The sequence below is a fragment of the Falco rusticolus genome, chromosome 14 (assembly GCF_015220075.1).
Source record: "Falco rusticolus isolate bFalRus1 chromosome 14, bFalRus1.pri, whole genome shotgun sequence".
Taxonomy (NCBI): Eukaryota; Metazoa; Chordata; class Aves; order Falconiformes; family Falconidae; genus Falco; species Falco rusticolus.
In genome coordinates this window covers 6,504,240-6,527,238 of record NC_051200.1, presented here as the reverse complement: position 1 = coordinate 6,527,238, position 22,999 = coordinate 6,504,240, and the positions used below count along the sequence as shown (strand labels likewise).

The following is a 22,999-nucleotide window of genomic DNA, read 5'->3' as shown; positions in this document are numbered from 1 at the left end:
CCATATTCCAAGTAACATTCAAAAACAAAGACAGCTGAATGTAATGCCGTTAGTACACAACCATTCTCCGAGGGAAAAGGAGATTTTCAAATTGATTAAATTAGAAAGATGACATTGGAAGAACAAGAAAATAAATGTTCTTAGGAAATCATACGAGTCACTTTAGCTAAAGAGGCATTTGATTTAAAAGAATGTAAGCGAAGCAACAAAATTTATAAGCCGTATTTTCCTGGCTTGATGGGTGTGAGCGCTTCTGCTTACATCAAGGTACGTACCCATTGCCTCAGCCAGACCAGAAACCTTCTGTCCATATATATCTGTCTTATTCCAGGCAAATGTGTACACCAAGTTGGCTGCAGCAGGAAACCATTTCTGAAGCAGACGTCCTTCAACAGCAACTATCAGATGGACTTTTGTCATTCCAGACGGGATGGTCGTGTGCGTCAAAATAATGCGCAGCAAAGTTTTATACCCTGGTGTTCGACTGCTGAGATAACTCAGCTTCACAAAACTTGAAGGAATTGGGATTTCCTCTTGGACCACCTTGGAAAAAACACATATCATTATAACTATAGGCAAGAAAAATGCACAATTATAAAAGCAGGTGCTTATTTTACATTTTACAATCACGATGGAAACACAGCAGCACTTAAAACACCAATGTCTTCTGAGTTTATTTTATCAATGCAGTAGCCAGGCATATTACAAAACGTCTAAGACTGGAAACTGGTCAACTTACTGGATGGTAGTCTGTCTATTTGGATAAAGAGCCTCTTCCTCTAATGCTTTACTCTTATCTACCAACGAGAAAACACTCTCCATGGACATATTCATACATATGAGCTCTAACCTTTACCCTGGCTCCTTTATTTGGTTTACTTAACAAGTGTTCTTAACCAGAATACAATGAAAAGATGTTTTTAAAATACACACACACTTAAACATATTACATTGCGATTTGAAGATACTATCCTGCTTTGGAGGTAGTAACTCTAACTTGGGGAGAGCTGAGAAAGAATTCCTACTAAACCATCTCCTGTGCAGAAGTGCCAGCAGTAAGGGTGAGCTCCAGCAAGAAGGGGCACGGCATACGACGGTGCAGCATAAGATACTGAACAAGCTAACTGGGGACGCATGGCAGTGAAGATGAAACTGGTCGTCAGATCATCTAGCTACCAGGTAAGTCCCCAGGGTGTGCACCAGAGTTCAGATCCCAGGGCACTGTTGTCAGCACTGCTGTCTGAATCACTTCCATTAGTGCTGGCTCGGATATGCCCACTGTGGGGGAGCATCAGTTCCTGGCTGCAACGAAGGTAAGCCCTCAGCAACTAGCAGAACTGCAAAGACTGTGAGCTTGTGAGGGGAAAAAAGAAGCTTGGCCTTGACCTTTTGAATGATACGGGCCTTGGAGCTACAAAAAGGGATTCAGCTCTTGTGATCTCCTCAGAGAAAGGAGCTCTTCTGGGACAGACTGTGAGGAAAAGCGGGCACGAGAAGAGAGCAGCTTCTTGGAGGATGCCGCCACAGTCACTCAAAAGCCACTAAAAACTGGTCTGTGTTTAATAAGGTTAAGAATTTTAGTGTATTTCTGTAATGACAAGCCAACCTGCCACAACGATCAATTCGTCTAGCTTGGAAAAACACAAACTGTTTTGTTTACATTTCCCAGTTTTAAAATTCTTCTTGTTTAACAATAGATTACTTCACTTTCAAAACAATTGTATTTACACATTGCACCACTATCACTGTCACAGGATTGCTGCAGTACAGCTGGAGGCCTGCCAGCACTTGTCACTTCGACATATGAAATGTAGCGCTGCCAGGGAAATCCTGCTCCCTTTATTGTTCCTGATTTGCAGTGTTCCCCTTCTTTCCTGCTGGCATCCCAGCTGCCCCCTCTGTCATATATTTGACATGTTTTCTCATTTTTTAATAGAAAAGCAGGAAGAAATATTCATGCATTAATACATGATAATATATCTCCTTCTCCTATTATTCTGGGCTAATTCTTGTACATTTCCCAGTACTGTACAATGAAACTTAACACACTAAGAACCCTGCAATGACAAAAAAAAAATAGGACTGGGGGCAGTTTCTCTCTGAGCAGACTGCATCTTTGGGTACCTCACCATTTAAAGATGACCCAGGGACACCTCAAGTGGAGTAATGTGACCCAGTTTTTTCTTACCAGTGTGTATCAGTTATTCTTAATTCACGTTCATTAGTTTCACTTCATACATTCTGTGAAGCAACACTATGGCCATCAACTAGCTGAAACGTGATAATGTTTTTAATAGTTATGGAGATGTTTAGATATAATTGAGTTCAGTCACAGGCCTTTTACATGGAGAATAAAGGCTCTTCATCAGTAGCACTTTTACAAGAAAAAGAGAAAAGTTCAGAGATATTCATGTCTATAGGTAGCCTCCAAAATATCTTCCAGACTGGCTCAGTGACATTTAAAGAGAAGGCAAAAGGGGCTTTATTGCTCAAACAACACACTAAAAATCAGGCTAACCTGATCTGAAACCTGTGTAGCTGTATTTTGTTGGGTGTTTGACTCATACAACCTCCTTTAAGTCCCAAATAAAAGAACAGTTAAATACAAGGTTGATTAGAAATTACTTCTAAACTTAAGGAGTGTCAAGAAAAAAGACATTTAAATAAAAACAATCCTAAAGACCACGTAAAAATGGCTCTACCTGAGAAGGAAAGTAATAAAACCCAAGAAGGCAGCATATAGTGAAGATGCCACTGTAAAGAACTAGATGTGAACAGAACATCCCTAGAAGTCTTCAAAGCATCCTGGGTCATGTCTCGCACTGATGTATGGGGAAGTTGTACTGTGTATCTGTAACCTAGGAATGGTTCTGTGCATCGCTATAAATAAATCAGGATTTCAATAATAAATCATGCTAGGACTCCTCACTTTCTTCTACTTGGAGGTAAGAAATAAAGCACTTTCAGATATTAACAAAAAGAAAAAAAAGAAAGAAAGAAAAGAGAGGAAAGAGAGGGAGGAAAGAGAGGGAGGAAAGAGAGGGAGGAAAGAGAGGGAGGAAAGAGAGGGAGGAAAGAGAGGGAGGAAAGAGAGGGAGGAAAGAGAGGGAGGAAAGAGAGGGAGGAAAGAGAGGGAGGAAAGAGAGGGAGGAAAGAGAGGGAGGAAAGAGAGGGAGGAAAGAGAGGGAGGAAAGAGAGGGAGGAAAGAGAGGGAGGAAAGAGAGGGAGGAAAGAGAGGGAGGAAAGAGAGGGGGAAAAGAAAGGAAAAGAAAGGAAAAGAAAGGAAAAAATTTTGTAAAACATTACTAAAGAGAGATACATTGGTGTCATTGACAAGTGAATAACATCACAGCAGTTAATCGCTTGCTATCTGGTATCATCTTCTAAAATTGTCTAGAACTTCTTCTACCACTGAACAAATTATTAATTTGAAAGGCTTTTCATTACCTGTAGCTCTGGAATTACAGTTCCTCTTTCAGGACAGGACCCTCCAAATGCTGTCAAGGGTGAAGGGAGTACGATCGGGTTTGGGCTGATAAAACTACTGACGTCACAAGATGGTGTGTTGGGCTCTGTTCTTTGCATTACAACTTTGTCTACAATGACAAATCTATTCCAAGGCAACCAAAGTGTCCTTTTTTCAGATATGAAAGGAGATCTTTCAAAAACTAGAGTGACAGAGATGCCTCCAACAGCCACAAGGTCAAAACTGGAAAAGAGAAAGCAAATTGCTTTGTTTCTTTTTGGTTTATCATCATATTACCACAACTTTCAATACATCACAAACAAAAACTTAAATGTTGCTCATTACAGCCTTTAATTTACTATGTGAAATCATTCAAGTATTAGCTTCGCGGTGTCACCTTGGTATTCACGAAGAAGCTTTACATCTCTGTGCTTTCTCCCTGCATGCATCAATAGCAAGGTACAGCACTGCACCGTGACTTGGCCCACCTCCCCTCTATTTATCAACTAGAATCAATACTAACGAGTCATCTAACAAAAGCGTGGACCCAGTTACTTTGGTTTACATGAAAAGAAATTCCTAGCCCAGAAAGGGGATGCTACTCATAATCCATGCAGGTACAGCATGCAGAATGAGAAGCCTTAAAGCCTTTCAGGCCTTTTCGCTGTTAACATGTCCTTTTCCCTTTTTCTAAAAGTAGCAGGGGGAAAAGGTTGAGTGCACTGAGCAGAAGACCCGTCTGTGCAGGATATGAACTTTCTGGGAAAGATGCCTATTAGTCGCACTGAGAACTGAACCAGCTCTTGTACATGAAGCAGGTGATCCTTGGGGAGCCATTGTGAAGAACCTTTGGCATATCTGGGCTGCAAAACAGTGGAACATAGGAGGCACGATATACGGTCTCAATTTCCTGAGTTTCTGACATCCCTAGTCAGGCGACACAAGGTAATATGTAAACAGATACTTCACTCTCTGTGTTATTGAATGCATCTATTATGGAGGCTTTTGACGGTAACAAACTGTGATAAGAAGTCAGACTTAATTATGCATATCTCATCACATTTCCCAAATGACACCGATTACATTCACAGCGAAATACAGGTAGCATATTTTAATGCAACAACTTTATCCAGGCTAGCGTAAAGAGGAAATGATAATCACTAACTTTCAGTAGTGCAATTTGAAAGTCAATAAACTGAGGTAAAATAATTATGAATGCTCCTTATTTTTATAAATTGGCAAAGCCAAACAAAAAAAAAACAACCACAACCCACCAAAAAAACAACCCTGGACTGTGGAAACAGTGACAAATTACACTCGTTCCCTGTTGGAAGACAGCTTCTGATTCCTCGTAATTCATAACACAGCCAAGGAAGATGAAGTCTTAAACTGCCCTTAGCAGCTTAATTCAAGTTCAGGAGCAAATCATGACCCTATTGCAAATGGATAGCCAACTCTGGAGTGCAATATATAATATATAGGATTTTCACCTTTCTTTGAGAACTGAACTCAGCCCTAGAAGGCTGGGGAAAAAGGGGGAGCCAGGATTGCTCAGGACTGGATGTGGAACAGCAATTTAACCATTTCAGCTGTGGGAAGAGTCTGTCCTCACTTTTGCTGTGTGGCTCAGGTGATCAACTAAAGGTGTCAGCTTCACTGACACCTCAACACACTACTCGGAAGATCCACACTTAACAACAGAAAGAGGAAAGATAGGGGATTCTCTGGAAAACCCGACTAGTGAAAATATTCAAATGTTAAGAAGGTGGCTGTACTGTCACGTTTTCACTCCAGGTGTTTCAATGTCACTGTAACCTTGTTGCTGTTTAGGGTTTTTCTTCTTCTTTCTTCTTAAGTCCCTTTACCACCGGGAGCTGTAACTAAATGCGCTCCCAGAGCAGAGAGCCAGGAGCCATCCTCAATCCACACTATGAACGGTAGCGACATCTATGAAAATTTTGTACACGAATAGAAGGTGGTAGATGGCCCTAACTATACAAATCTAAACCAGTGAGAGAACACACATGAAAGCCTGACCTTCCGTCCTGTCGACTGATGGTGTATCCATACTCATTGTGGTGCAGAAAACTGACGTTCACTCCAACCAGCGGTGTTCCATCTATTGCTACCACCTGGCCTCGAATGACACACGCCCGCCTGTAACAAAAAGAAGAGAAGACAACACCAGACACATCAGGAGGGTGAGAAGGGCATTGATTTCAGGAACTGTGCTATACTTCTGCCCTAGACAGCCAAAACTATGATAATATTGTGACTGCTGATTTTGAATGAAAAGTCAAACAAGTCCAAAAGATTGATTTGAAAAACCATTATCTCAGGAAGACAACACACAGACTCTCCTGTGAATTGCTGGTGTATCGAGAATATATTTCCATTTCCGGCTGTATTTCATGGTACCATTTGTTCTGCCATTGAATAGCAATGTGAAGGTTTCACTGATAGCGTGATTTAGCTTGCTGTGGCTCTAGGGGGTGATGATTTGTGAGAGGGGCGAATGAAACCTCGTTCTCTGCTGCTAAGAATAGGGCATTGCTGTCTATTAGAAAAAAGCTGAACTAATTTGATAAGGCAGCAGTGAGACGTATGGTCTTCACCAAACTTCAGAAAGTTATGCAGGTAAATTCAGAGCACGCCTAATCAAGCGTAACATACATTTTTCTCAATCCCCCATCACATGTTATGCCCTTTTAAATTCCCCCTAGGATGTGTTGCACTTGCACTGACTTTCCAGCATAAAAATCCTCCTATCCCAGTAAAGGGGTTGGAATATGGCAGCACAGCAGAACGCATCAGTCAGTGGACAGGAAAGTGAACTCACCACTAAGTGGGTCTAATCAGGGGCTAACAGGATCACACAATCATAGAAAATGAGAGCTGAAAGAAAATACAAGACTTTATCTTGTCCATTGCTTTGCCTCAGGTAAGATCAACTATACCTACATTACTCCAGACAGATGCTTGTCTAACTCTATAACTTCACCAAGTAACCCATTCCAATGCTTTTGTATGAGTGCTTTACACATGGCAAATTTTTCTAATTTGAACCTCCACTCCTGCCCTTTAAGACCATTACTTTCACCCTAGCCACAGAAACGGTGAAGAAATTACTGTCTTTTTCTTAGCTTTAGCCTTTTACGTATTTGAAGAGTGAAACGTAAAGGAGACGAGTCTCATGAAGGATGAGGATTAAGTTGTAAAATACCCCCGTGGTGCAGATTAGGTCTAGTGGGATTTTCTAAGGGTTTACAGAGCTGCATTCTACTGAAACACTTTCCAGTAATTTGCCCCGTGCAGCCAGGTACGCTGCATTAGCATCCCTCCCCTGGCTGAACGGATCCAGGCCTTGGGATCTAACGATACAGTTGCACATGCTTGCTGGAACTGTGGTTTCATGTAACAAAGTGAACTGTGTGTGCAGGAGCTTTTTGATAATGTTAAGACATTTAGGGTCAAACCCGATAGATTACTTATAAAGGTAACCAGCGTTAATTATTCAATATAAACAGTAAATTTAGACATTGTTAATATTTCTCTTTCTATTTGAAAGTTCGTGGTAGAACTCAACAGACACGTCCTACCTTTGCACTGTGAATATGTAATCTAAAGGAGAAACTTAATAGCACCTCAGATGAAAGTTATTTAGGAGTCTATATAGGAATTTAGAAGATATCCCATGAGAGATTAATTGATCACAATCCAATGAAATCATACACACAAATTCAAGAGCATAAATTTCTGAAAACTCTGACTTGTTTCATAAGATTCCACTCTCCAAAGCCACTCAGCAGGACACTAATTTATCACTATGATATCATCACAGCCGGCTGACTATGACCTGAGAAAAGGCAACTGGCAAAAAATAACCCCTTTGCGAGTTCACCGTTCAGCACAGTGCTAACATGAACTCCATGCTCCCAGGACATAGAAAGATGATGATTTTCAGCAAAGATGTTGATAAATCCCAGAGGAATGGGAGAGGCTTCATTAGTTCCACTATGCAGAACAGACTTCTGATTTACCACCTTTTGGTTTTCTACATTAACTAAATTGATTGTGGCCCTATTTTTGGGCAAAACCTGCTTCTCCACTGAAGGCAATCAAGCGCTTGTGTGTCTCAACAGACTCACAAGACTAACTCAACAGAACAGCCAGGTTCAATTACTCTTTGATTTGTTAGAGCAGAAAATACTGCTTTCTGTTTTTTTTCCCTCATATTTCTAACATCGACAGACCTGGCTTTCCTTTTCTAATCCCTTTATTAGTGCACTCCATGTATTTACAACACACATTGGTACAAGAGACAGAGACCCCTAAGAGTCATCATTATTCAGTACATTATTCTCACACTCCTGCTTGCTCATTCCACACAGACCTGACTCCACTCCATCCTCGTATTTTATCAAGCACACAGATTTGTGCGATAACAACTCATCAAACTCATAAGTATTTCACACATAGTCTTTCTTTCCTCTACTCATTCACTTTCCTTCTCATTATTCATAAATAATATTAAGAGGCCTATCTTTCAACTTTCTTGCCTCTTTTTTATTTGTCATATTTTACAAGCCACACACATTTATGGTATGCAATAAAGACGTGTAAACCTCATTATTCTACATTTATCTGTATTGAACTGTCTTTGCAAACTTTTAGATTTTAAACATTCTAAGCCTGTGTTGCTACATTTGTCCTCATTATTTACTATTGTTTTATTACCTACTCTAAGTTAAAGAGTCTTCTACTCTCTGGCCTCTTCTTGAATTACCAACACCTACTAAATCTCTGACTGTTTGATCAGAATTAGTTTTAATTTTAACATTTACTGCAGGTATGAAAACATTTTTCAGTTACATTGAGCAGTATTCTCAGCGGCTTGGGGAGGTAACAAACAACGCCCCAGTTTGCGGCAGGCTCTTCGTCCTTCCCCAGCGCCCTGACAGCTCACAAAGCAGACCCCATGCCCACAGGCACGCTGGCACGCAAGCTCCCTGCAGCTCTGCTGCTTGCAGAAGACCTCAGTTATTCCCCTTCCTTGCCAGAGCTTTTAGAGCATGTTCCCTCTGGTGATGTCACTTCATACTCAACTGCCACTTCACGCTTCCTTGCTTCAACGTTCACCCTCTTTTTCCAGATGAGCTGCGGACCTTGCTACTGCTCACCGCTTTTCTTAATTTTACCAGAGAAACCTCTAAAGATCATTATGTCTCCTCAATGTGCTGCATGTCCCTCTTCTATTCTCAGCCTCCAAGGTTTATTCTACACGCCTGAGACGGCCTGCTTTTCTTTCTCACGGGGGTAACAACTCATACTACCTGTCCAAACAGTCATCTGTTTGCAAAGATTGCATGATTTTGGGCTAAGGCTGTCCGAGTTGTTTTAACTTGAAAGGAAGCACAAAAATGTCTTTTCTAATTTGGAGGAGCTGGGAAAGAACATGCCCCTGAGAAGCTGCCCGAGTGTTTTCAAATGCATTAAAAATGTTTCTAGTCCCCTGGTGAGCTGTACTAAATCTGCAACTCCAGAGGGAGCAGTTGGCTTTTTGAGAGAAAGCACAGAGATTCCCAGGACTTGCAGGTGGCCTAAAAGCAGTAGGGTTTCTCTGTCAGTGCTTCATGGGTCAGTCCACGTGTAACTGAGGATCTCAGCTCTGCAGGTCTCAGCTCTCTGCCATCAGGCAGTTTGTTTGACATCTCTAATTTAAAATATAAATAGAAGTTTAAAATTCTAGATGCATTCTTTCACTATCTGTAAAGTGTTTCATTATTCCACCACCGTTCTGCCTTGCTGTACTGCTACTTATCTGCTATTTTTTTTCTTTCTTTTGTTTTGCATGTTAAGTTTCCAATATTCTCTGAGCACCTCAGGCTGAGACATTAGGCTCAGATGTGGAACTCTGTCAAGCAACTTGTGAATTTGCAAGTGTCACATTACCAGAAGATGTCATTTTACTGTACTACATTTCTGATTAAAATCTTCAATCAGAGAAATTAAGCTAAAGGCTAGTAAGGTACATTCATTTCTTCCTGCTGACAATGTTGCTGTAAGCAGCCTTTGAAGGGTAATTAATTCAGTACCATACACTGGACCCTTTTTGTAGGCAATTTGCAGCGAGTCAAATAGCTTGCCAGCAGCACGCATTAAAAATACTCGGCAAAGAAACAAGCTAAAAACCTTCCTGAGAACAGAAGTTGATAAAAAACATTATAATCTGCTACACCCTGCTACATGCGGTAGGTCAGAACCATTGCTGATGTAAGCCAGTACATTTCCATTTATTCAGAATGTGTCTAATCTGCCTTTCAGCCTGTCACAGGTCAAGTTATGAGTCTGTAAACACCCCGTGCAAATGACACAGCTCTGACATAATAAAAAGCACAAACAGTTTGGAAAACATTTAGCTCCTTCACATTAATTTTAGGGTAGCATTCAGCCACGGCTCAATGCAACACCCTGACTGCATCAGGTAGAAGCCGAGTGTTTCAAAATTAGATCTAAGAGAAAGTCTAAAGAAGCAAATGCAAAAGAATAGATGACCCAGCAGTTATCAGAACAACTTCAGATGATGTTGCAAATGCCAGGATATGGCACAGACCAAACACTTTCAGTCTGAAAGACAGAGATAAACTTCACTGTTTTTTTGACAGCTTTCCCAAATTTATTCAGCATCACTTTGGCTTTATCTACAGTGAGATTCATGCAAACATCACCCATGCTGGAGCTCCACTGACCTATGGTACCGTAAAATAAAACATGGGATAGATGTTTCTTCTTTAATCCTCCTAATGGTCTCAGAGACTTCTTGCAAAGGAGAAAAAAGAAAAAAAAAAAAAAAAAAAAAAGCAGCCAGATAGGACTTTGCAAAATCTGAGCACCACTAGAAATGTATGCCAGTGCTCTGAAATAAATGAATGGTACTATTTCATCCAATCCTTCCAAAATTTCTTGTTGAACCACCAATGCTATAAAATAAGTGTCGCTGCAGGCAGCCATGAGTTAAATATCATCTGCCTGGACACAACCTTTTCAGCAATAGCCTAAAGGGGATTAAAAACCCACAAGCATTCTTTGGTCTGTACCAGATAGGCAAGATCACAGATTTCTGATTTTTTTTTTTTTGTAGTAACAGTTGTCTTTTTATATTTTTTTCAGTAATGTTAATTCCTGGGAGAAGACCAGACACTAGATGACAGTCAGATTGACAATGTCAGAGGAAGATTTCTGAACAGAGGCAGCACAGCTAAGCTATTGCCTCCTGAGACTCTGCTTATCTCTCATCCTTGAGGAAAATTCTGGCAGTTTTTAATAATATTTGACTTATGGATGAGCAATTTTTCAACAGCCTGGAAGACTTGAGGATCAAGCAAAGTGTGGACTGATGAACTCCTCGGGGTGCCCAGTACACTGCAGATTACTGTTGACAAAACCCAGGAGACATGGCACAGCACAAGTCTCCAGGCACTGCCCTGATTCCAAAGATACAGCCAGCTTCGTCTGAATCCCAATGATCTTCTCACCGAACTTTAACTAGTAATTTCTCTACAGTGGGAGGAAATGATATCTGGAGAGAGAATGACGCACCAATGCAAGTACAAGTTGTGTTCCTCAGTGGTGTAAAGTACCACACTGCGGCGAGGGTGGGCTGCTGCTCACACACGCGCCTTCGCTGCTCCTTGCTCTTCAAAGGCACGGCAGATATCAGTGTAAAGAAACGAAATACTCAGAAAAGGCTTTTAAATCCAAGTTAAATCCCATCATTGATAGCTTTAAAAGATCAGTTCCTTATACCTATAAAAGCACGTTGATGGGATTACGTGCAATCCGGCTGCTAACATTTGCAGTGTCACAGAACGCAGTACAGGCGACTTAAGTGCTCACCTCCTCTCTGAAAACACCTCACTGCGAGACATTTTGATGAAGAAAATCTTTCACCGGTGACTTTTGGTTTAAACTGCAGTAAGCTCCGCTGCATGGAGAGCCAGGCGAGGAACCCGCACCAGGCACGGCGGCACTGGCACCCCACCGCCGGCAGCTGGGTGCTTTCCACCCAGTTCATTTTCATGCCCTATTGTTCTACCTATTTATAACATCCTGTTACATAATTAATAGTGATTAAATGTTTAGGTATTTCAGATCAATAAAGACCCTGTTTACATATTTACTTTATTAAAAATTAAGAAGTTATGAAGAGAAAGTGCACTGAATGAGCGTGCAGCTATGGAGTGCAGCTGAGGTTGTAACCTACATGCTATGTTCTGTGAAAATAAAAAAAAAATCTTATGCCCTTATTACTGGAACATGGTTTATCTAATGCATAGGCCTGGTTGACAGGGTAATAGTTAGGTGATGTGGATGATTTGTGGATCTCTTTGTCAGCAGGTAAGTTATAGCTTCCCAGGTGAACTACAGCATAAAAACTTATGTGCCCCTATATTTCAAATGTTCACGAAACTGTGTGTTACCAGGTTTTCTGAGCAAGTAAGTGCCCCTTTCCTACTGCACAGTCTTTTCCTGTTAAAGGGCAAGCCAATCTCACACACGGCGATCACTCTCGCGTTCGCACGACAGCTCACGAGTAACCGCAGTACAAAATGGTAAACTCTGTGCTGGTCTATCAACGTGTAGTAAACCCAAAATGTCTGTTAATTAGGCAGCTGGATTATATGTGACATGTGAAATTTATTACACGGTAAATACCACTCAAATTCTACTGGGCAGAAAAGCGAGTGAATACAACGCATATGAACCCGACTTGTCTTTCTGCTTCCTGGCACTGGACACACCTACAGCGTAATGCTCTCAGCTTCCCCCACCGCCACTTATTTTACAAGTATGAGATAGCTTACTTTCCACAACAGCCAGTGTTTTGGTAATAAGAGTAGCAGAGTGTGCTGCTGTGATGTTTTTATGAACTAGGTGGGTAGGAACGAGAATCTGAAAAACAGGATCCTCAGCTGTTGGGACTTAAGACTTTTGCTATTCTTTTAAGCATTTTTTGATCACCAGTGAAGAATTGTCAGCTATCCAGGTATCACCGTTTTGGTTTTTTTTTTTCCCCCCTGGATAAATAATTTCCTTCAGTTCTCAATATTCAGAAAAGTCTTTCATCTAAAAGAAAACTCACCTGCTCTCAAATGAGACATCTCCTGGGATTACATGAGTGCTTTCCTTCCCGATGAGGAACCTGATTCGATCATAAAAGAGCCTTGGAGGATGCTGAGAGAAGGGCGGCTGGCTGTGCTGGATGAGGTCAAGGGGGTCAGGCGAACCCTGGCAGAGAGGGCTGGCATAGCAATTGCTTTGCTGACAACAGTCAGGGTCTACGCAGTCTGTCAAGCCATCTAAAATGGAGAGAATGGAAAGTTCAGGAAATGGAGTGAGTGTGGGAATAAAGCACCATGTTTACTACTGGAGAGCACAGGCAGTATTTAATCAATCGGAAGGCATGCTGATTATGACACATTCAAATTCAATAAAGCATTAATGTACATGCTTAGTCCAGGAGGGTTATTTCTCTCTAGTCATTAACACTGTTATCACCTCATAAAATCCCCACACGACAACGAGAAAACAGGACCTACAAACTAAGTGCATAGGGAAGAGCAGGACTGCCTTCACTGCAGAGCAGGCAGAAGAAAAAAATCATCGCACACTACTCGTTAGTCCGATGGGTGCACGATCCACACTGTGCAGCTGGTATCTCTAATAGTCCTTTATTATCACTGCTGGCTGTTCACACCTGTGCGGGGTGTACACTTGCTCACCGGCCTGAAACAGTGAAGTCTGAAATGTTATCTAACTCTCACAAGCATCCTCACTACAGTAGTAAAAAAACGGTACTTGTTACATTACTTGTTTTATTAGTGCTTCAAGGATGTTTACTTTTCATTTATTGGTTGCAATACTTGAATGAGCCAAAAAGGACAGAATCGTGACAACGCTCCTTTTGTAGTTGGTGATATACAAACGCACTCTTGACGCAGGCTCTGTTCTGGTGACCTGGCAGGTACAGTCTCCTCCATGGATGTTTGCACCAGGAAAGCACATTTGGAAAGTGAAAATAAACCCACCCCTCCATTTTCAAGTATGAAAAACAGGACAAACAGATTTTTATTTTTGAAAAATCAACATTCCTTCATGCAAAAACTTGCAAGAACATTTGTGGGTGAAATTAATTTACTTAAATTTCCAAAGCTTATGATGAAAAGTGAAGCACTGAAGTGCACCTAAACTAAGCACCTAAACAAAATTTAAAATTGAGCTATTGGCATTTAATTGTTTCTATTAGCAGCTTAGATGACCAAATTGCCTAAATTACATACTCAGCCAGAAACAGATTTAATAAGGTATGGTAAAACTATCTTCTTAAACATCCATTTTATGACTTAGTAGTTGCTAACTTGCCTGGATTGACAAGCACACTAATGCATATAAAGCAAGATTAGGCACTGTATCCTTCAACAAAGACATCTCTTTGTATTTTTAACAAGGTCAGTCTGAATAAACGGGGAGTCATCATATCACTGTATGGATTTCCCTTGTGTTGATCGGAATGATCAACATACTCTCAGATATTTTCACTTCATGCTTTGGCTTTTCATGCTCTGTTCATACCAGCGCTTTGGTGCCTGTAAAACCGCGCTTCCTCGGGGCAAACTGTGTTATCAAGGAAGCTGCTGCAGTTTTGTCATTGACTTTAATGGGCGCGAGACCAACCCTCAGTGAGCTCTGCTCTTTTCTCAATGGAGCACACTGCACTGTGTGAATGCTCAGTAAGTAACAGCATAAAACATTCACTTTGAAAAGAAAGCAAAAGCCCTTCTACAGAACAAACAAGTATAATGAAATGGGCTTTCCTGGAATCTGAAAATCCTTGCCTGACCTTGAGCAAGGTAATTGCTTGGCTAAGCAAAAAATATTAACAGATCTCTGCTACTGCATCTGGGAAATCAGAAAGAGCAAGCTAGTTCTTGTGTTAATGAGCCAAGGGCAACTCTAGGTAGCTAGCAACAACAATCTAAGACCCTTGGATCCAGCAAAGTTGGCTTAGCTACAGGTCAGTGCATGCTTTAAGTTGTTTCCATGTTCCCCCAGTCCCAGAGACAACAGGCATTTGCCAGTGATGGGAGAACAACTTCACAGAGCAGCGCCGAGTTTATGGACTTGAAGTGTAGCAGTCCCTTCACCTTCAGGCAAACCTAGAAAGCTACGGAGATCTGCTAGGAAATCAGTGAGCTGAAACAACAAGGGGCTCCAGTCCAACCAAAACCACCTGGGAAGTGGACGGAGGAATTCATGATATGAACCAGAGGGTTTTTCATTGTGTTCTGATGAAAAAACAAACGAACTTTTTTTGGCTGGAACCTGAAGAGCAAGCTTGGAACTGCAAGGAAAAAAAAAATAATCTCCTCTTATCACTTCCTCTTTTTTGTCCAAGGAATGAAACTATCTTCTTAATAAGCGAACTGAAAAGCAGCAGATTTCTAGTAGATTCTTCAAGACTGCAAATGTTAAAGAACTCTACTAGACTTGAAAAGGTGATAAAGAAATCAACATCTCTTGCTTTTGCTTTATACAGGTGAAAATCACTGCAGAGGGTGCAGGGGGCTTGTGGTCAGACATGGCCCCGCAGGGCTGCTCCCCGCCGGTGGAATGGTTATGGCAGTGACAAGTCTTGTTCAAGGAGTCAATGTACTTTCTGGAAGGCACTAATTTCTCCAGGCTGACTGCTGTCTACTTGGGAAACTTGACAAACATTGGTCTGGCAGGATAAGTACTAATCAGAAAAAAGGCACACTTATTTCAGAATAACGGCGTCCACAGGGAAGCTATTTTGGAGTAATTTATTCCACAGTAGCTATTCTGATTAATTTTTTCCTTGTCAACAAGCCATTAGATGTGGGAACTGAGCTGACCTGATTCTCCCATTTATGTAAGAAATAAAAGTGAAAAGTCACAGAAATATTTGGATATGAAGATTTGCTTAGAAAAGCAATAACTATAAAAATAACAATTAAATACTCCACTTTCTTTAATAGAGTCCTCATTCTCCTCTGCTTCAGTCAACAGCTTACATGCCTGGTAACACATACCGTGCATCCAAGCTGGATGCAAAAAGAAACCAAGTCAAGGGAAAGCGTTTTTCCATCTTCCAGTCAGCCTCAATTTTCACCTTTTCTTTGCAGTTTACTTGTCAGCAAGGTGACTCTCTTAGAAACTCTTCCAGGTTCTGCTAATGGAGTTATTTTAGTCTGAAGCACTTGCACCTGGCTTCACATGCCTCCCCAGGCTGTCAGGGCTCCAAAAAGCTGGGCTTCCCCTTAGCGTGGGCGTGAAGTCCCAGAAGGTTATCCCAATAACCCATGGCGAGAATGGTATTTGTCCTAACAGCACCACGGATGTATGAAGCACTGGATGCGCCAGGAGCAGCTTACAGCCTCTGGAGCAAAGGCTACAAACTTGTCAGAGGAAGAAACTGTTAACCAAAATATGAATGTTAACTCAAAGTAGGAAAGTAGCAGTCTTCTAGGTTACAGGTTATCATTCACGGCTTCTCTCTCATGCTGGTTGGTTTTTTTGGTTTTTTTTTTTTTGTTTTGGTTTTTTTTCTTTTTTTTTTTCATTGAAATCGGTTGTCACCTAATGAATGAAAAAGAAGAAAGATGCTGAGCTCAGAGAAGATTCTCCATGGGCAGTGAGCCAGGAGGTGCAGCACCAGCTCTTCTATGGACCCTGAATGCCTCATATTTCAGGCCACTGGGTGTCTGCATTTAAGAATAACTGGATTTGTCTGAGTAATGTAACTTCTAACTTTTTTCCAAACAATCAAACAACATTTAGAAAAGAAATCAACTTGGGTAAAACTGAAAAATATTTTTCATACTTTGTGCTGAAGTAAAAGAATAAAACACCTGTTCTGGGGCAAACACAGAACTTCAAAGCCAAAATAAAATCTTTGTTCTGCTTTAGGCTCATTTAAGTCTAGTTTAACCTAGGCCATACAAATGAAAAATAAAAATCCCCAAATCTAAACCCCCAAAAGAAACTACTGTAATTCAGCATGATAGCTATTAAAATGAAGCAGGTAAAACAAACTGGTACAGAATCAAAAGTTACATATGGAGGCAGTTTGTGGTAATGCAAAACACATTACTAAGTGCATGTGAGGATAACATTTTCAACAAGCCAATCCTATCTGAAATGAGATTTTTAATCCATCAGAATAACCCAGAAAAACAAAGAATCCTGTTTATAAACCATAACATCAAACTCATTCACCTGAAAACGCTACAAATACATCAGTCAATTCTCAACCAGTGGTCACAGTTTTTAGTTAAGCTGTCGTATCAGGAACCAACTATTAAAAAACTCACCGTGTTAAGAAAACAGCAGGGTTTCTTTCATAATCTCAGGAGACAACAGTCAGGAGAATGAACAAACTACTACAAACAGCAAAAACCGTAATTCATTCAGCAGGGGAGCCCATACACTGAAGTTTTTACTGTCAATTACCACAAAGTGCATCACAGCATAGGTACAGACTAAAATGTATTACGGAGGCGTAAATGATTTTGATTTGCTATTAGCATTTTTTAAAATTTATTTTCTATAAAAGGCAGCCAGGCACCTTCATGGTGCACTACAGATTATGTAATAAAGTGATTCACATTTTGATGAATCTGAGGTTACGGTTTCACATCTTCAAGGTACTTCATTTTGTATGCAAGTGATAATGATGAACTGGGATTTTTGTTTTTGTAAGTAAATTAGACAACTAAAATATTTCTAGTATTACTGCTAAAATAGAATTCACAAAGATGGACTTGATGATAAAAAGCACTTCATAGCACTCTTAAATAATTTAAACAATCTCAAAGAAAAGGCAGCACATGCCAGAACAAGTTGCTGTGTTTTCAGTCACCTCATTCCTCTCTGCATCACCGTAGCTCGCAGAGTTAGGAAAAGATTTTCCCATTTCCTTGCTGGGGAAGGGATCCTTTCAGGAAGCTTTTTACAAGGAACGACAGTAATATTTCTTGCGTCAGGAGTTTGTGTCAATGGAATCACACAATGTTTTCCACCAAACAAAATATATTTTTTTGCTTATACATTTACAGATAATTTCTGCTTATTTAATATGATGGAAAGAATGCCACAAGTGTGATGAAATCACATCCTCAGCTATGTTTCTGCTGCAGCCATGGAAGGCTCAGTCCGTGCTGGGCACAGCACATTCCCTGACGTACACGTTATGCAGCAACCTCTCCCCTCTGTGGATGACCACCTCCAGCAGCCAGCCAGGCTGGCAGTGGAGTCACGGCCCCACCTCACCGTTAGTTACTTTCCAGCAATATATCTCTTGCCATGTTTGGGAGATGCTGTACAGTAACTGGATTTTGCGTGTGTGGTATTTGAGCTTTCCACACGCTGCATAATATATATATTAAATCCTCAATAAAAGGAAGTAGCAGCGGGAAAAGAAAAACGCATTTGGTCAGCTCTAAGCTAACAGCAAGAGTATGGAAGAAGTCACATCTTTTGGGCCTGATATGAACAGCCCTGTGCCATCTACTTTTCACATCTTGGCTTTTCTAGTCTTCTCAGCTACTCTTAAAACTACTTACAATACATGGTGGCAAATATGGGAACATCACAATAACTCATGCTGCTGAAAATGGATCAGTGTTCACAATTAGTACAAAGTGTCCAGCTAGCAGAACACCTGAGGACATTCCAGAGGCACTGGGTAAGGTCACTGGTGAGGAAAGCAAAGAACAAAACACTGCTAATTTTGGCAGTGGTGGCTTCCCCAGCTCACCAGTGCAGCATGCAATAACTTTCACAGTGGTTCCTTTTCTACTAAACCACTAGGATGCTTTATTAACTGGCTATGAAAATGACAGATTCAATCAGACTCTACCTCCCATGTTACTGGGTTAGTTATTTTAATCAACCATCCGCTATCATTAGGTTCTGGCAAGCAAAACACAAATAGTCAACAACAATACTTAAAATTGCTATTCTTCTGGTTTTAAATTCAGTAAAAGAGCAGGGTTCTCACCCCTTCAAGCTTTTGTCACACATGGAGAAGACGCTACTAACGTTAACTACAATGGGTTTGAAATTTTATGGTTAATGCCAAACCCAGATATATTACAAGGAGCGGTGTACATGCTTCCATGGTGCCTGCACCCACAGGTACTCAGGAATGCTCACAAACACACACACTAACACAGGTACTTGCTCAGCCAAGAAAATCAAATCCAACTCTAAGCAATATACTAAGTATAAGTGATAAATGACCTTCATTTTCATTGCTGCAGAGCAACCCAGAGGTGCGTGTGTAAGCGCTCTCCCACTCCCGGTGCACTGATCCTGGTGAGCGCCAGCCAGCAACGGAGCTGTAAGAACTGCGGCCAGAATGTTTTCATAGAAAGTGAAAAATAGGCTTAAAGTTTCCCCTTGCAGTAAGCAGATTTTGTTCTCTGAACTCCTTATGCAGTACAACCTACAAAACCTCAACACCATGACTCCCAGCACTTGAAGGATTTGAAATTGTCGGTGCACTTGCATGATCAACGGTTCAAAACTATTGTTGTTTGTGAAAATAATAATAATAAAATATCCGCAGGAGCCTTCAACTTATCCGTGCTTGCTTTCTTTTACAGTTTTCAAACAAGCATTAAACAATGCCTGTGCCAACTTGTTTCACCACAGGCTCAGTTAAGTCCAATTAGGGTTGCCAGGAATCTGAGCAAACTGAATCAAAGAGTAACTTCAGAAGGGACTGAGCAGCAGCAACCATCACGAGTCTCTGATGCTTATTTGTATGCATTTACCCAGACCGCTCCGCAGATTTCAGCTGGAACACAAGGCATGCAGCAGGCACTGAGGTTGTTAACTAGGAACTGTGTAAGGACACTGGAAACCCACCAGTGTGCCTGTGGGAAGGCTGCAGAGTGTCCTACCCAGTGAGTACCGGTGGTGTCTGGCCTTCCACATGCAGGAGAATGCAAATAGATCAGGGTTTTTCAGAAACTCTAAGTATCCCCGGGGAGCCCTCGCTGCTCAGCAACAATGAAAGCCATTCCCATCAGTATTATTTATATTGTGTAATAATAGCATATTACTTATATATGGACTCAATATCTCTGTGATGGATAGGTTATTAAAATGCCAATGGATGGGTCAGAAATACATCAATATTTTAGCAGCGCTGGTTATCAGCCCAAGGCTATGCTGAGTCATATATTTTTTTGTGCTTGGGAAAGCTTGGAGAAAGCTACAATAACTGTCTGAAGTGACTGAAGGGGTATTTAGAAGAGAATTCAAAGCTTGTAGTAAATAGTATTTTCCTTAAAAACAAACAGTCAGGATTGATTCACGAAAGAAAAAGAAAACGATGACAAGAGATCCGGGCAAACTGAAGAGAGATCCGCGACAAAGAAATGGGCGTGAGTGACAGGCTGCAACTTCCAGCTTAAGATGAAGACCTGACATAGATGTCAGGATAGCGGGTAACCTGCAGCTTGGCAGGGTGGGGGGTGACCTGCGAGCTGGTGCCCAGTGCCTGCACATCCCAGGCTCTGCCTCCCTGTGCCGGGATGCAGGCACTCGCCCTGGCAGAGCTTTCAGGCAGTCTCCTGGAGCTACTGAAGCTTCCAAATGAGTCTAAAGTAATGGCAGGACAAGAGAAAATGACCTGCTCAGATGAGCTGAATGGTCATTTTATAAACTGAAAATGAAATCACATCAGTCATGACAATGAAAGGAGAATGAGAAATGGGGAACAATGTGATGCGGAAGCAAGCCACGGTGAGGGAAAGGCCCTGCTGCAAAGGACACCTGCTTGACTTCTTGGCATTATTTAACGGACATCACACGGCTAACAGACTGCAGATGCACTCCGCAAGAGCAAGTGCAAACCATGCCGTCATGCATCTGTTATAATGCTAAGACCTTTTCAATGATATTTGTAGTGATATTTGAACAGGTAAACATGCCCTTAAGTCTGCAAGCAGGAAAAAGCTAACAGAGAGTTATGAAATGGAATGGGCAAGGCAGTTATCGTACAGCCAGCGCACAAGTACAGCGTATACTAATGGAGCTTTAAAAGAAATAGTAGCCTTCCTGCTCAAGAAAGTATTTTTGCATGTTTAACCTTGCTAAAGAGATAGCTGTCCCGATGGGGAACTCGGTTGTCCTAGTTTTGGCTGGGAATAGAGTTCATTTTCTTCCTAGTAGCTGGCATAGTGCTGTGGTTTGGAATTAGGATAAGAATAATGTTGATAACGCACCGATGGTTTTAGTCATGGCTAGGTAATGCTTACACCAAGTCATGGAGTTTGCAGTTTCTCAGGCCCTGCCAGCGAGAAAGGTGGGGGCAGAAGAAGCTGGGAGGGGACACAGCCAGGACAGCTGACCAAAGGGATATTCCATACCACAGAATGCCATGCTCAGTATATAAACTGCGGGGGGCACCGCTCAGCAGGTGCTAAGCTATATTGTGCACCACTTGTTTGGCTTTTTCCCCTGAGTTTTTCTTTCTCTCTCGTCTTGTTATCTCCCTTTTCATGACAATTATTATTACTATATTTTACTTTATTTCAATTATTCAATTTTTTTTCTCAACCCACAAGTTTGACCATTTCCCGATTCCCCTCCCCATCCCACCAAGTGGCGGGGAGGGGGTGAGCGGCCGCATGGTGTTTAGCTGCTGCTGGGGTCAGACCACCGCATCAGTGCTTCAGCTCCTGCAGAACCGGGGCACCTGTGGAAACGCACGTGGCTCACCTTCACACTAACACGTCCCCAAAAAATCTGAGACTTCCTCCCTCCCAAAGCTTTTGTGCTGTTACTACGGACCAAACAATAACATTAACACTTCCTCATGCCAAGTAAATTTGCCAAATTTACATTTTTTTGTAATTACATTACTCATGCCAAAAAAAAATAACCCCCCCCCCAACATTATTTGATCCCTACAGCTGGAACTGATAAAATACTTCATTTTCTAACATGCTTTTTCTACCATGTATTTGAAAGTATTTTTATATAGTAATAATATCAGTTTTTCAGTCTGTGAAAGTACCATATAATAAATCAACTGGAAACCACACAAAATTATCACTCTGCCTAACTCTTGAAATTAGTTTGCTTGACATAATAATTGTCCAGCCTTACTACAGCTTTGTTCTTTGGTTATGACTTCCTCCTGATGAACTTGAAGCACAAAACACTTCCTAAGGACTGAAATACAAATGTTTGATTTAAACCCAACTGGAATGAATAAGACCTTTGCTAGGGCCTGGAGCTCAGTCCCCTGGGCTCTGTGTCACTGACTGAAGGTGATCGCATCCTAATGGCTTAGGAAGTCACTACTTGCCGGGTGAGTTTCTGTAACTCCGCTGAGTACATGCTCTTAACTCACCGCAACTGCAGGCAAAAACATTAATAGTTCCACCTTTATGAACCTAATCCAGTTACTTAGCTTGATGGATGGTAACTCATTATGCCACCGTAATATTCTCATCCTCTAAGGCACAGCCTCGCAGCACATGGGACTGAACAGGTAGCGTCATGTCTTCTTCCTAATTTCTTTTTTTCCTGTTGTGTATGTCTACAAACCCTGAAACACTAGGAATCAGCTTCTGATTTCACATTAATGTAACATTGGTATGACTCCACGACTTTAGGGGAATTTTTCTAATTTATGCTTATGCCAGATCAGGTCCTATGAACTTAATGTATAAAGAGAAGTGGTTTTAATATGTAGCCATAATTTTCTTTTCTTATATAAAATTGATTGTGAAGGAAACATAATTACACTTAGCCCATCTGTAGTCGTCAGATTAATTAAATATTTCTCTCTGCACTTATCTCTAATTGTAATGTCAACAGAGCTGTCCTGGTCCATGTTATGTTGCCATTAAAAAGGAAAAAGAAAATTACTTTTAAAACCTGCAGTGAAATGATGTTAAGTGTCTGCCTTAAACTGACAAATTCAAGGAGATTTAGAGTTAAAACTGCCAGCTCTTTCAATAACTCACTGTTACTGCAGAATATAAAGCACCTAAAATCACAATACAGGGCAGTTTACACAGAGCCAGTTCACAGAGTGTATCAGAAAATGCTTTACATACATTACAGGCTAAACAGGGGGTTTGTGGACAGATTTAAGAGTGCAGGCGAGTGAGTCAGTGGCTCGGACAGCAGGGGAGAGCGCCAGACAGATGGGAGAGCACACGGGGGGCAGCGATGCCAGCTGTGGGACCCTGTGTGAGAGGGATACACACCAGTGCAGAAGAGCAGAGAGAGTGTGCAGAGAGGTGGTTGTTAGACGTCTTGGAAAGAAGGTGGAAAAGGAAGGACGAAAGAGGAATAAGGTGATTTTGAAAGGGGTTCAGAGGAAGCCTTTGCCAAAGGACAGCATGGTCTTAGAGCCCACAGGATACAAAATCAGAAGGTCTCAAAATATATCTGTAAATGAGGAATCATCACTGAGTCAGAATGTTT

General features: G+C 41.3%; 1 protein-coding gene across 2 annotated transcripts in view; it reads right to left on the bottom strand.

The window, feature by feature from the left end:
* Positions 1-22,999, bottom strand: part of TENM1 (teneurin transmembrane protein 1) — a 344,632-nt gene that overhangs the window by 75,669 nt on the left and 245,964 nt on the right. For both annotated transcript variants that reach the window (XM_037408500.1, XM_037408501.1), the window contains 4 exons: positions 12,609-12,825; positions 5,504-5,623; positions 3,448-3,709; positions 276-543 (listed from right to left, as the gene is read on the bottom strand). In XM_037408500.1, the coding sequence (XP_037264397.1) occupies positions 276-543; positions 3,448-3,709; positions 5,504-5,623; positions 12,609-12,825 (867 nt within the window). The remainder of the gene's footprint in view (positions 1-275; positions 544-3,447; positions 3,710-5,503; positions 5,624-12,608; positions 12,826-22,999) is intronic.